The sequence below is a fragment of the Triticum urartu genome, chromosome 2 (assembly GCF_003073215.2).
Source record: "Triticum urartu cultivar G1812 chromosome 2, Tu2.1, whole genome shotgun sequence".
NCBI classification, from domain to species: domain Eukaryota; kingdom Viridiplantae; phylum Streptophyta; class Magnoliopsida; order Poales; family Poaceae; genus Triticum; species Triticum urartu.
In genome coordinates, this window is record NC_053023.1 from 601,829,795 (window position 1) to 601,844,382 (window position 14,588).

Sequence of the window (14,588 nt, forward strand, 5' to 3'; positions counted from 1 at the left end):
GAAATTCAACAAGTTCTACAAGAGTAGAAGCAAGGAAAGAAGTTCCAAGTCAAGGTCCTACAATGACAAAAGATCTTCTAGTCGAGAGCGAAACTGCTACAATTGTGGAAGACCCGGACACTACTCCAATGAGTGTATGGCTCCCCACAAGAGAAGAGAAGATTCTCCCAAAAGAAGAAGTACAAGAGAAGAATCACTATCAAGGGAGAGAAGGAGTAGGGATGATCGATATGAACGAAGACACCCTCGGAGAAGCAAGGATTCGGAAAGGAAGGACAAGTCATCAAGGAGCTACACAAAACGAAGACATCAAGCTCATGTTGGTGAATGGGTATCCGACTCCGACTCCGACAATGACTCCGAGAGAAGCTATCGCTCCGACTCCGAACATACTCAAGATGAAGGTGTTGCCGGAGTAGCACTTGTGTCAACCAACTCCTACCACATATTTGATTCACCAAATGAAGGAATTGGAAGATGCTTCATGGCCAAAGGTCCAAAGGTATCACACCCCGAGTATGTTGATTTCAATAGTGATGAAGATGACTTGTTAGGTGATGATGAGTTACTCATTGACAACTATGGTGAAACGAATGACAATGATAAGGAGAAGATTGAGTCTCTAACTAAAGAACTAAACACTCTTAAGTTAGCTCATGAAACTATCTTAGGAGATCATCGAGAACTATTAAGGACTCATGAGAAATTATGTTTTAAAAAGCTCAACCTTGAGCAAGAGCATGAGTTCTTAAAGGCAATCAATGATGATCTTTGCAAGAAAAGTTCTTCTTACATTGCCAAGCGTTTACTCTTATCCACTTACATGCCTCAAGTCAAGTCTAGTAACAAGAACAAGAAGGATTCTTCTTCTAGTAGTAACGATAATCATGCTAAATCCAATGTTGTTGCTTCAAGTAGTTCTCTTGATTCCACTAATGATTCTCTTAGCCAAGTTACACTTGAGCAAGAAAATAGCTTATTGAAGGGAATTATAGAGAAAGGTGTTTACAAGAGCCTTGCCGGGAGTAAGCAATTCGAGGAAATTGTACGCAAGCAAGGAAGGCAGCGGAAGAATCAAGGTATTGGTTTTGAACGAAAGTTCAATGCCAATGGAGTTGAGTGGGAAGAAGATCAATACCCCAAGACGAAGTTTGTTCCTCAACAAGAGAAGTATGATCCTACTTCATCCAAAGGGACACAAGCTCAAGATGATCTTCCACCACAAGACCACAAGCAAAAAGGCAAGGACAAGCTTCAAGAGGAAATTGATGCATTTGAAGAAGCTCCTAAGGCCTTGGTCAAGTGGGTTCCCAAGACTACATCAAGTTCCACTTCATCAAGTACAACTACAACTCCAAGGATTCCCATCAAGATGGTGTGCATCCCGAAAAAGAAGAACTAGAAGAGTTCTTGAGGGTGACTCTGCCAATATACTTCACTCTTATCATTTTGGCAAGAACAAGTGCAATCAACTTCCACATCTTGCACTAGTTCAAGGAGTCACAAACCCTCTTGTTGGTAAGACAAGGGACGAGGTAACCTAAAGCTTTCATAGACATCATCTTATGTGTGCATCACTCTATGTCTATGAATACCCTTGTTTGTTCCTTGTGGGACTAACCCGTGTAGGTATTGAAAGTGCAACTCACTCCAAAGGATAGCTCCAAATGATCTACATCAACATAGAGCATCCACATCTTCAACACCTACATGAAGTCATCATCGACAAAACCCAAGGTTAGTTCATCCCTCTTAGGGGGGATCTCACATCTAGGGGGAGCTTTACTCTAACAATTGAGTTAAAGCAACTCTAATGGTGTGAACACAACAATGCTTTATGTAAAAGTGGTAACCCCACTTGTGCTTAAACGATGAGTATGACCTATGATCAAATGTTCTCATTTGACTCCTAAGTCAATATACTCATATATAGATGACCTAGTCATCGCCAATTGCTTGATAGATACTAGAATTGTTTGTGCATGCTTTGCCACATATTTCATTTGCCATTTTATTGTGTGAGCATGTTGGTTGCATAATTTACTCATTCGGGGACATCCACTTGTTGTTTTGATTGATTGGTTTCCTTTTCTTTTGGCCAAGTGGATGGACAAGAATGACTAAGAACCTTCTCTAGCTATCTATGCTTTTCTCGTCTCAAACTCTATTCACGCTGCGTCACAAAATTTGATCAAGTCATATTCGAACCACTCTGTGTGAGGAGCACTAGAGTCCCCGATTTGTCATAGACTTAGACTTTCAAAACTTCTTTGTGCGTTTCGGTCTGACCGGTTCACCCATTTCAATCATACCGAGATCACTAGGTCGATCTAGGTTTTCTACCTCGGTGCAACCGATTCGAACCTTTCGGTCACATAGAGTTTCAGTAACTGTTTGCAGTTATGAATCTCGGTGCCACCGAGTTGTTCCACTCGGTCACACCGACAGGGTCGGGCTATATATACCGACGGGTTAAATTTTGGAAAACTTTCCGAACCTCCTCGACCCGCGCTTAGCCCGCTCTGCCTCCAGGGTCTCTGGATCGTCTTCCTCGTCGCCAGCCGCCTCCTGCCGCTGGTCTCCGCCGCCGTCAACGGGAATCATCCCCGCCGTGCCGCCGTAGCGAGTTCTCCGCTGAACTAGGGTATGCACTCGATCACTATGCTATCCCTATCTGATTCCTAGCACATTGTGTTAGCCATGTATCTTGCCACGATTGAGATCATTCTTATCTAGTCAAAACACTCCGTAGTTTAGTCGTGAATTGAAAATTTAGGGTTAGATTTCTGCTAAAACCATCTCGGACCCACCGAGTTGTGGAACTCGGTACCACCGATTCGGCTCAGGCCATTGCACATGTAATTTTTGGTCTGACCGAGAATTGCAAATCGGTGTGACCGAGTTCAGGACTTTGTGAAACCCTAGCAGTCTCGGTGCCACCGAACTGTGACTCGGTCTGACCGAGTTCACTAGTTTAGGTTCCAACAGCTGCTTCGGTATCACCGAGTTTACAAATCGGTTGATCCGAAATGCTTTCTGTGGAAAACTAAAACTAAGTTTTTGACTCATTCTTTTGCAAAAACCTCTGCATTTTGTGATGCTCATCCACTCTATCTCATCTATATCTATTCACAGGGTCTGCTGTCAGTGTTTGCAATATGTCTGATCAGAGTGACAGCCAGAACAGGTCAGAGGAGCAGGTTCACCTGAGTAAGGGCACTAGTCCCTCTAGCAGTTCAGATGATGGTAGCAGGAGCACCCCAAGCAACTTACCCAAAGCTGCCACCAGGGCCAGAAAGAAGAAGACCTCTGAATCCGAGGATGAATACTATGTGGCAGTTGAGGATGAGGCCACTTCCAAGAAGAAAGTGGTTAAGAAGGAATATAGCACTGCTGCTGCCACCAAGCCAGGCATGAAGCAAAAGGTTCTTTCAAAGAGAATTCCAATGTCTAAGGCCAGAGCATCTACTCAAGTCCCTTTGGAATCTGAATCCAAAGAGGCTGCTGCAGAAGGGAAGAAGAGGAAGGAGAGGGTCAAAAAGACCACTGCTAGAGTGCTTGTGAGATCCTCAATCATGAAAGATTCTGAAGAGGAAGAGGAAGAAGATGCTGCACCAGCACCCAAAGCTCAGAAGCTTATGGGTGATGCCATCAGGGCAGGGGTTGTTCCATCTAAGCCTAAGACCACTCCAAAGGCTGCTGCTCCAGCTCCAAAGCCAAAAACCAAAGAGGAGCACCAGGAACATCCCTGCGAGGAAAAGAACAAGGCCCCAGTGCCTGAAGCTGAAATGGAAGAAGAAGATCATGAGTCACATGTCTTGAGGAAGCTGAAGCCAAAAATCCTAGATCACAATGATACTCATCCAATAGCTGAGAACATGAAGATAAGGAAGGACTCAGGTCTGAGGCTATGGAGAGAGTCTGATCCATATGCCACCAGGAGGAGGACTGGTGTGGATTACAGGTTCCATACAAAGGAACAACATGACTTCTATGAGACAGTGTTGCTTGACAAGAAGCCCATAGTGTGTGACATGAGATGGGTCGACTGGGACTACATCAAGGACAATGAGGATCACTATCCAGATGTACATGACAATTTCAAGGCTTGTGGAGTTGATGAGTTTGTGGCTCAGAAGTTCACAAAATGGAATGATGAGCTCATCATGCAGTTCTACTCAACAGCTCATTTCTACCCAGATGAAAGGATTGTCTAGATGTCTGAAGGTACGAGGTACCAGTCCACGGTTGCTGAATGGGCGAAGTTGATCAATGCCCCAAAAGAGAGTGAAGATGACTTGGATGTCTATGCCAACAGGAAGAAGGATCACAGCACAATGGCACACATGTACAAGGAGATCCCAGATGCTGCTCTTGAGACACATAAGTTTGGATCTGTACATTATCTTTTGTCAGGCTTGCCAACCATCAACTGGATCCTCAGGCACACTCTCTTGCCAAAGTCAGGTGATCACAAGATAATCAGAGGCCATGCAATAAACTTGCTTCACATCTTTGATGTCCCACAAAAGTTCAAAGTCATGAGCCTAATAGTTGAAACTATCAAGAGGACAGCTGCAGATCAGAAGAGGAGTTGTGGGTACGCCCGACAGATCCAGGAGCTGATCAACTCCAAGATGGGCACTGGTACATATCTGCTGGACAAGGAGCACATGCCTATCTATCCAGACTTCGAGGACAACACTGTGGTTATGAATGAGGATGAACCATCTTCTATGCACGCACAAGCCAAGAAGGAGAAGGCAAAAGCTGAAAAGGCTGCAAGGATGCCAACTACTGAAGAAGCATCTCAGTATCTCCTGAAGAGCAAGCAAGATCAGCTTGGCTACCTGATTGCATCCACTCTGAGGATTGAGAAGGGACTGGCCACCCTGACTCAAAACCAGGAGAGCTTGGAAAGAATCCTGGAGCAAAAATTCTATGACTTGGATGTGAAGGTAACTGAAATTCAGTCTGTTATGGAGCAACTTCAAGATGATATGCAGGAGAGGAAGGGAAAGACAACCACTGATACATTTGCCAGAGTGCCTAGAGCTCAGAGGTCTGCTGCAGTGCCTATTCCAGACACCAGAGCCACGTCATCTGCACCGGCTACAGCTTCAGTGCCACCAGCTCCAGCACCTACTCCATCAGCTCCATCTACTTCGACTGAAGCCTTCATTGTTGGAGTTATCCAGACACCACCACCTGAAGACCAAGCCTGAGAGACGATTTAGGGCTATGCATTTTCTAGGAACTTTTTGGTAACTTGTTGCCAAAGGGGGAGAAAAATGTATAGATCATAGGCTTCGAGAGAGAGCGTTGCTTTTTATTCTCTCTTGCTTTGGTGGTTGAACTTTATTTGCTTTGCTTGTTTGAGATACCTTTTGTCTATGTGATACTTGGATGATCATGTGTTTGATCATATGCTACATTAATGCTTGTTGGATGACATTATCTTTTTATCCCTATATAATCATTCACTTTGCTTGATGATGAGTGCATGCATTTAATTATTATCATTTTGAGCGCTCCACCAAGATGTATGTGGTATGGAAGAGTAACCCATGAGCCTAACTCTATGTGCATTTGCAGTCCAAAGCAAACCATAAACTATGCACAAATTTAGGGGGAGCTCTTGCCTTTCACATATTTCTCAAAGCGACAATGTTTTTCACTCTTATTATCATTTGTCGAAGCTTTGATCTATATGTTGTCATCAATTACCAAAAAGGGGGAGATTGAAAGTGCAACTATCCCTAGGTGGTTTTGGTAATTCCTAACAATATATAGCTCATTGAGCTAATGCTATTCCAAGATTGATATTTTAGGAAAAGCTCAATGAATGGCATGGCATGGATGAAGAATGTGGACCCCTCAAAATATTAAGGACAAAAAGATTGGCTCAAGCTCAAATCTCAAGACTCTACATTTTATATTTTAGTGATCCAAGGTCACATTGAGTCTATACGAAAAGTCAATACTATCAAGGAGGGATGAGGTGTTGTTTAATGAGGCTCTTGCTTCATAATGCTTAGTGATATGCTCCAAAATCCTCAACTGCCTTCCCACATCCACATATGACCTAAACCAAAAGTCAAACTCGGCCCTACCGATTCTTTCTATCCGGCGCCACCGAGTTTCAGATGTCATAGCCACTGCCACAAACCCTAGGCAAATCGGTCTCACCGATAGGGATTTCAGTCACACCGAGATGGGGTTGTAATCTCTCTGTTTCCCTTCATAACGTTTCGGTCCTACCGAGATGAGCGATCGGTCCCACCGAGATTGCAATGTAAACTCTCTGTTTCTCTTTCGTAACATTTCAGTCCCACCGAAATGAGCGATCGGTCCCACCGAGTTTACCTGACCAACTCTCTGGTTAGCTTATTACCAAAATCGGTCCCACCGAGTTTGTGTAATCGGTCACACCGAGATTACGTTATGCCCTAACCCTAACCATATCGGTCCTACCGAGTTGCATCTCAGTCCCACCGAAAATCCTAATGGTCACTAGGTTTGCTAAATCGGTCCGACCGAGTTTTTCACTTCGGTCTTACCGAGATTGGTAAATTGTGTGTAACGGTTAGTTTTTGTGTGGAGGCTATATATACCCCTCCACCCACTCTTCATTCGAAGAGAGAGCCATCAGGACATACCTACACTTCCAATACACATTTTCTGAGAGAAAACCACCTACTCATGTGTTGAGGCCAAGATATTCCATTCCTACAGTATGAATCTTGATCTCTAGCCTTCCCCAAGTTGCTTTCCACTCAAATCTTCTTTCCACCAAATCTATATCCTGTGAGAGAGAGATGAGTGTTGGGGAGACAAACATTTGAAGCACAAGAGCAAGGAGTTCGTCATCAACACACCATTTGTTACTTCTTGGAGAGTGGTGTCTCCTAGATTGGCTAGGTGTCACTTGGGAGCCTCCGACAAGATTGTGGAGTTGGACCAAGGAGTTTGTAAGGGCAAGGAGATCGCCTACTTCGTGAAGATCTACTGCTAGTGAGGCAAGTCCTTCGTTGGCGACGGCCATGGTGGGATAGACAAGGTTGCTTCTTCGTGGACCCTTCGTGGGTGGAGCCCTTCATGGACTCGCGCAGCCGTTACCCTTTGTGGGTTAAAGTCTCCATGAACGTGGATGTACGATAGCACAACCTATCGGAACCACGACAAAAACATCTATGTCTCCTATTGCGTTTGAATCCTACAAACCCTTCCCTTTACATTCTTGCAAGTTATTTTGCTTGATATGTATTACTTTTCGCTGCGTCATAGCTACTCTTTAGCATGCATTCATTAAGTCAAGACACATAGCTTAACCAGCGAGCCTGACTTGCAGCCCGGAAAGTATAAGCAGTAAGCATTGGCCAATAACTTGTAATGACAGTGAACGGGTTGCGTAGAGGAATTTATCAAAAAAGCTGCAATTAAAAAGGAAACCATGAGCGTGTATTTTGTCCTGTGCGGTAATAGACGATAGTTGAGCGAACTAAAAGCTGACCCAAAGACTTCCAAACAATTCCGAGAAAAGAGAGTAGCATTTAATACTAGCATACAAGGTGATACCTAATCACGCCCTAGCGTAATAAATAAAAAAAACCAGACATACTTTCGATCCTTAAGGGGGGGGGGGGCTTATTGCCAACATGGGTGCCTAGTTTTGCATAAAAAATGGTGTATGTTGCCAAAAGTTGCCTGTTTTCCACTATCCCATTTGACAAAATTGCCTTAATGAGATTCCCAGACCTAGAAAAAGGTCGTGGAGATGTATGGCCCTCCGTGTGAGTACATACTGGTGTTGCTACAACATTCGTGTTCGCCGCTAAAAACGCTCATACGCCGGTGAGGGAAAATCAAAACCCCCCCCCCCAAAAAAAACATAATCAAATTCTCGCAGCAAAATAATACGCTCGAAAATTAAGCTCCCTCTTCTAAAAACCCCATGGGATTTTGTGTTGCACCTTGATAAACCCTCGCACGGACAGTAACTTGAACCCCTCAAAAAATCTCGCTGAAAAAACTCCACAAATCCCGTGGGAGCATTGGCACGTGAGAGACGCAATTGTGTCCCTCGGACACTGTCGGGATTTGAGTCCCCCCAATAGCATATGTCGACGCCGTCTCCTTGAAAACCTCTACCATTGCGTGATGGATAGATGGCTAGAGATGAACTAATCTTCTATAGGAGATGTAGCGGTGCGTCCCTGTCAATCATCGTCGCTTGTGCGCACCACCGATGGTTGCCTCCCCTTCTTCCTCCTCTTCCCTTGCCATGCATGCATGAGGCGCTTGGCCGCACCCATCGCCTCACCACCCCGCAATGTGGTACAAGTATGTCGGTGAGGGCAGCCCCCCGCCCCTTCGCCTTGCCTACCGTCGTTGAACTATCGACGGCCACGGTTCACCTGACACCCTCCTCTAGGTATTCCACCCCATTGTCGCCGCGAGGTGAATGAGGAAAAAGGGGATGATTGAAAATGAGCTCCGCGTGACTACGAAAGAATTCAAAATGGAACAAGGCAAAACGCCACGCCAGGCTGGTACCACTTCAAACGTGTCGCGATCTGGTGATCGATGGGACGGTTGACAGAGCGGCCGCTGGGGACGCTTGAAAGCAAGCGCTCTCTTTGTAGCAATTGGGAGCAAACTCGGACCTGACCGATCCGAACGGGACTGTAACTCGGTATCCGCCCCCGCTCTCCGAGCCACCACCGTCGGGGTTCATAAATGCGTCACCTTGCGGCAGGCTCCGCGCCGCGCAGGCAGATTTAGGTGTGTCGTCTCCGTCCTTGCTTCACCGGCCAGCGCAAGGTACGCACGCTAGCATCAGAATCCAACCCACGCGACCCAACCCTCACCTGCTCTGCCCCATCGCTCCTCGCCTGCCTCCCCCGGCCCCGTCTCCGTCTGTCCATCCACCTCGCCGACCTTCTTCCCAGCTCCTCACGCCGCCCCTCCCTTCCTCCCCCTTCGCGCAAGGCCTCCAGGAAGGATGGACGTCGAGTACCACGAGGTGATTCCTCCTGGCCCTGCAATGCATTGCATGCCTTCGCTCCTCGATTCGTCCCACCGCTTGGTTCTCATCGATTTGGTTGATCCATGTCGTGTGTTCCGCAGGAGTACGTGAGGAACTCGAGCGGGGTGCAGCTCTTCACCTGCGGCTGGCTGCCGGCCTCCACATCGCCCAGGGCGCTCGTCTTCCTCTGCCACGGTACGTATGTAGCAGTATGATGCCATGATAAAGCTCATGGATTTCCGGGATCTTCGTTTGCTTCCCTTCAGTTCAGCAGCTAGTTCTTGCTAGACGAGGCAAGTTTTGTTTTAAACCTCTTTCCTCTTCGCTCATGCTTTGTCTGTTTAATATCTTATCCAGGTTACGGCATGGAATGCAGCGGCTTCATGAGAGGTATGCTTGGTCCAGTTGTATTTTTCTTCCATATACTACTTCTTTCTCATTCTTTTTTTAAACGACTTCTTTCTCATTCTTGTCATCTTAGTTTACTTGTCTCTACATAAACGACGATGAGAATAGCCTGTCACATAGGTCATCGTCTTATTTTGCATGTGAACATATTCAACCTTTACCTCTCTATATGTCCGGCTAGTACTACACAAAGGTTTCACGAGCTGTTCGTGTAGGCATAGGTAGCATAGTATTCTCCTTCGATACTGTTCATAGTCCCCAAAGGCATTAATTGATGGGTTCAGATGAATGCGCTAGCTATATCAGGGGCCTGTAAAAACTCTGGCTCACGGTCCAAAGGCGTCCATAGATGGGAAGGAATCTTACCAACTGCCTATAGTTATACTTACGTCTTGGTTTTGAAAAGGAGGATTATCTCTAGCCTCTGCATCAAGCGATGCACACATAAAATTCTAGTTAGCACTTTAGAAAGGACTAATACTACAAAAATGCAGAATGGAGCCCGGCCTCCATGGAGTTTGAATTTGAAATGATCAAAATTAACATGTTTACATTTAAAAATAATTGGAAAAAATACACATGTACTTAGAGACATAGTGTACAAGTATATAAATTTTCAGTGCTCGCATTTCAAGGCACTTCATCCTGAAGTTTTACGCACATACACATCATATGCTTGCATATTCGGTTTCAAAAAAAAATCATATGCTTGCATACTTGTACAATTGTTTTCAGATTTTTTTTTAAAAAAAGAGAAGTTTGATGTTTTATTTTATTTCAATTTTTTCGGTCTCCATAGATGTCTAGCTCAAAAACACCCTACTCCTAATATTACTAGTTCACAAAGTATTTTTTTAAAAAACCCTATGTCTTCATCAATTGATGAACACATTCATGTTCTAGACACACAATGCAAGATGCTTAGAGAAATAAACTGACTTTTACCCCAGCATCAGTTTACCCAAGCATTAGTGCTTAGTTGTAAACGGCAAATACTTAATTAGTCATCCTGCTATAGATATAACCAGTGATGCCTTAAAACAAATTGATTTATTTTACTAAGAGGGTGCTTGGATCCAAAGGACTATTTTTAGTCTGACTAAAAATAGTCTTTTTTAGAGGCTAAAGTTCCAAGCACCCCTCACTAAAGAGAGGCTAGGACTAGTTTTGAGGCTAAAATTTTTTAGTCATATGAAACCTACTAAAATATGTATTAGCCCTCTCTCTCCTCATTTAATTCCTCTCCTTTAACACATGTGAGTTCTGAATTGAAGGGTTTGAAGGATAATAAATGCTCAATAACTTGATTTTAGTCTCTTTAGTATTTGGATCCAAGCATGGGTGAGGCTAGCAAGTTTTAGTCCAACTACTTTTAGTCATGGGACTAAAACGTATCCAAGCACCCTCTAAGCATCTCTCTAAACACCTTACACTATATGTTGTCTGAATATAGTGAGTCTGGTAATTAAGAGAATGGCCTAAATTAGCACGCTTCGGACCATGGCTGATGGCTGATGGATGGATGCCTTAATTAGCTACGGCTAGGAACGGCGGATTAAGATGGGACTGTTGGTCGATACCAGAAAGGGTAGACACCGCAGTAATTTCCCTCATTTATTAATTGACTGATGCACGCATTTAAAAGCCGACCCGGGCAGGCAGGTCTCAATTCAAAGCACCTGTCCTAATTAACATCCGTGTTTGTAGCATATCTGCACCTGTCCTAATTTCTTAATCACTTATTAGTAGTACACTACTGAAAACCCTGTTGGACAGTCGTGTGCACGCATTGAAATGTGTTCATTCACCTGTCCTGATTAACATCCCTGTTCCTTCTGCACAAGCCTCTATTCACCAACTCCTACCAATCCAAAGGGCTGTTTCAGTCAACCTATTGGCTAATCCCTCCGTTCATATTAGTTGTCGCTGATTTAGTACGAGTTTCCTGAAATTTTTCTGCGGGCTACTGCACATTCGGTCCAAAAAAAGCATGAACCAAGAACTAGCATCAGTGTAACATTTAAACCAGGTGGGGTAGTACTTTTTTTTGCCTAAGGCACTTGGTAGGGGAATTCACATTAAGCTTGCACAACAGTAGACTGTTTTGCATGAACATGAACTACTCTCTAGTAGAACACATATAAATTTAGAAGAATTAAATGTACAATAAGCCAGAATTCAGTGATCTTAGTCACACCCAAACAAAGGTTCATCCTTACTGAAAAGATTGCAGAGCAGAATATTTTACGGGAAATCATGTACACGAAAGGAAGATGATTTTTTCCCTTTTGCAATTTTTTTATAATTTTAAATGATGTTATTTTGCGAAAATTCGCCCAAAGTAGGCGTTTTCATGTTGGTGTGTCACTCTCAGCATCCCTCTGCATGCTTCCACATCTGGGCCTTACCTAAGTCGTGGACACGGGTGTTGGATACAAGTCCCTTTCGTCCACGAGGGTTTTACAGGTGAGCTGCCCGGCCTGCCTGCCTGCCCGCCTGCCAGACCATCAATCAGCGCGCCACACCGTCCCCATCCGCCATTAACCAGCGGCGTCGCCTCCACGGTGGCCTTGTTGGCCGCGTCTGATTCACAGATCTTATTAGAACAGCGGCATTGTCGCCTGCCTTTAATTCGATGGACGGCGCGTACTTGAGGCTTGATATCGTATGCCCCAGCGCGGGCGGTGTCCCATTCCGCCGGAGTAGCTCGATCGCCATTAACAGCGACCAACTACCTCTTGGTCCCCCGCCCCCGCCCCCACCTCCGGCGAGCAACATTTCAGCTTGCGCTGGCTGTGAACTTGTTGCGTGGACGTGTGGCCACCGGTCACCCACAGGCTACAGCGTGCGTGCGTGCGTGCGTACGTACTCGACTCGAGTGGCGTACTGGTCCATCACGGGCGTAATTGAGGTTCCGGTGCTCATTATGATGTGGTTAGCTGCCGTGACTCGTATGTAGCCTCCACGCATACAGTATTCGGTTATAACTGAGTGGAGGTTGGAGAGGATGATGGATGCACACGGTCCACTCTGGCCGCTCTCTTCAATTAAGGATGGGGGTATAGGGGGAGTGGAGTAGACACGACTCCATCAGATGGACAAGTCCTATAGTGCTCTGGTTAGAGTGGTGGTCCTCTGCCTTTCATTAGCGGCTGTTTGGTATTACAGTTAGTGGGAAATTGTTTTTTCTTCAAGCCCAAACTTTAGGCTTTGCCTATTAGGTAGAACTTTCACTGTCTCAAAATGTAAGATGTTTCTTGACACTGATGGTAAATAAAATGAATGAATCTGACAATGAGAATGCCAATGACATTTCTCGGCCTACATGATCCACTAACGACTGATTACTACCGTTTCACAGCGTGCGGCGTGCGGCTGGCGGCGGCCGGGTACGGCGTGTTCGGGATGGACTACGAGGGGCACGGCAAGTCCATGGGCACCCGCTGCTACATCCGCAGCTTCCACCGCCTCGTCGACGACTGCGACCGATTCTACAAGTCCATCTGCGGTACTCTACCACTTTCTTCCCTTCTTCTTATATCTTCAAAAAAGGAAAATAAATCTTGTCATTAACCGTGACATCATGAAACTCGTGCAGGGCTGGAAGAGTACCGGAGCAAGAGCAGGTTCCTGTACGGCGAGTCCATGGGCGGCGCCGTGGCGCTGCTGCTGCACAGGAAGGACCCCACCTTCTGGGACGGCGCCGTCCTCGTCGCGCCCATGTGCAAGGTCTCTCTGCTGCAACCATGAGCATGACCATGAATGGTTTTCCTTTTAGTAGTATTTTCTTCTCCCGCCATGCCATGCATTTCTCTCGACTGACATTGTGGTATCTGTAATGCGCCCGTTCAGATATCAGAGAAGGTGAAGCCGCACCCGCTGGTCATCACCGCCCTGACGCAGGTGGAGGACATCATACCCAGGTGGAAGATCGTCCCGACCAAGGACGTCATCGATGCCGCCTTCAAGGACCCCGACAAGCGCGAACAGGTCGGTGAAATCAAACTCCCCCTCTTCTTCTTCAGAGTTCAGACATCATCGGAGGCAGCCTGAATCTTCATTTTTCAGCGTCCAGAATGTCAATCATAACTCATAAGCAAGCCACAGATAGAATTTTGTTTTTTTACAGAACCGAAACCACGCTAGAGTAGCGTATTTTGTATCATACTAGAAGCTAATCCGATCTTGATGCGTTTCTGCCATGCCGAGCAGATCAGGAAGAACAAGCTGATCTACCAGGACAAGCCGCGGCTCAAGACGGCGCTGGAGATGCTCAGGACCAGCATGTACGTGGAGGACAGCCTGTCCAAGGTGAAGCTGCCCTTCTTGGTCCTGCACGGCGAGGCCGACACCGTGACGGACCCGGAGGTGAGCCGCGCGCTGTACGAGCACGCCGCCAGCACGGACAAGGCCATCAAGCTCTACCCGGGGATGTGGCACGGCCTCACCGCCGGCGAGCCGGACGAGAACGTCGAGGCCGTCTTCTCCGACATCATCGCGTGGCTCAATGCGCGCAGACGCGTCTGGACGCCGGAGGAGCGCCTGACGAAGATGTTGGCGGCGCCCAAGAAGCCCGACATCGACGAGAAAGAACACGGCTCCACGCGGCCTCGGCGGCAGCGCCGGGGCTTCCTCTGCGGGCTCACCGGCCGGACGCATCACCACTCAGAAATGTAGCATGCATGTAACATAGTGCTACAAGATCTGCTCAGTTTATAACCAATGGCGAATAAGGGGCCGATGTGTGAGTAACACGCTTGTAACATAAATAGAGGCAGATAGATCATTCCCTTCCCTCCATTGCAGTGAACATTTTTTTTGAAAGGTTGCAGTGAACATTTACTCAAACTGAAAACACGCTATCTTGTTGTGTTTCATTTTTAAGTATTTGCTTTTTTCTATGTACTATGTTCGGCTCCTTTCATTTTTAAGCATAAGTGTTTTCTCGTACCTTACAACTGAGATGACTTTGGTATGAATGGAAGGAGCCGGACAAATTATGGGTGGGAATAGGTAACCCATGTATCGAGAAGGATCATGAATTCTTCTATGCCTCCACCAGGGTAATCATGGGAAATGGTGCAAAAGCACCCTTTTGGGCCTCCCCTAGGCTACTTGGACGCAACCCCAAGGATATTGCCCCTCTCATTTT

General features: G+C 46.0%; 1 protein-coding gene across 1 annotated transcript; it reads left to right on the top strand.

The window, feature by feature from the left end:
- The first annotated feature begins 8,705 nt into the window (after nt 1–8,705).
- On the top strand, nt 8,706–14,344 carry LOC125539107 (caffeoylshikimate esterase-like). Its single transcript, XM_048702470.1, has 7 exons — nt 8,706–9,025; nt 9,130–9,223; nt 9,386–9,418; nt 12,798–12,944; nt 13,035–13,165; nt 13,289–13,426; nt 13,649–14,344. Exons 1-7 carry the CDS (start codon nt 9,005–9,007, stop codon nt 14,111–14,113), a joined length of 1,029 nt encoding a protein of 342 aa, XP_048558427.1. The 5' UTR covers nt 8,706–9,004; the 3' UTR covers nt 14,114–14,344.
- Nucleotides 14,345–14,588: the final 244 nt, after the last annotated feature.

Excerpts from the sequence above, each read along its gene's own strand:
- LOC125539107 (XM_048702470.1), top strand. The coding sequence starts at position 9,005 with ATGGACGTCGAGTACCACGAG. Across the intron at positions 9,224-9,385 it reads GCTCGTCTTCCTCTGCCACG|GTTACGGCATGGAATGCAGC; the intron begins GTACGTATGTAG and ends TATCTTATCCAG. Across the intron at positions 13,427-13,648 it reads ACCCCGACAAGCGCGAACAG|ATCAGGAAGAACAAGCTGAT; the intron begins GTCGGTGAAATC and ends CATGCCGAGCAG.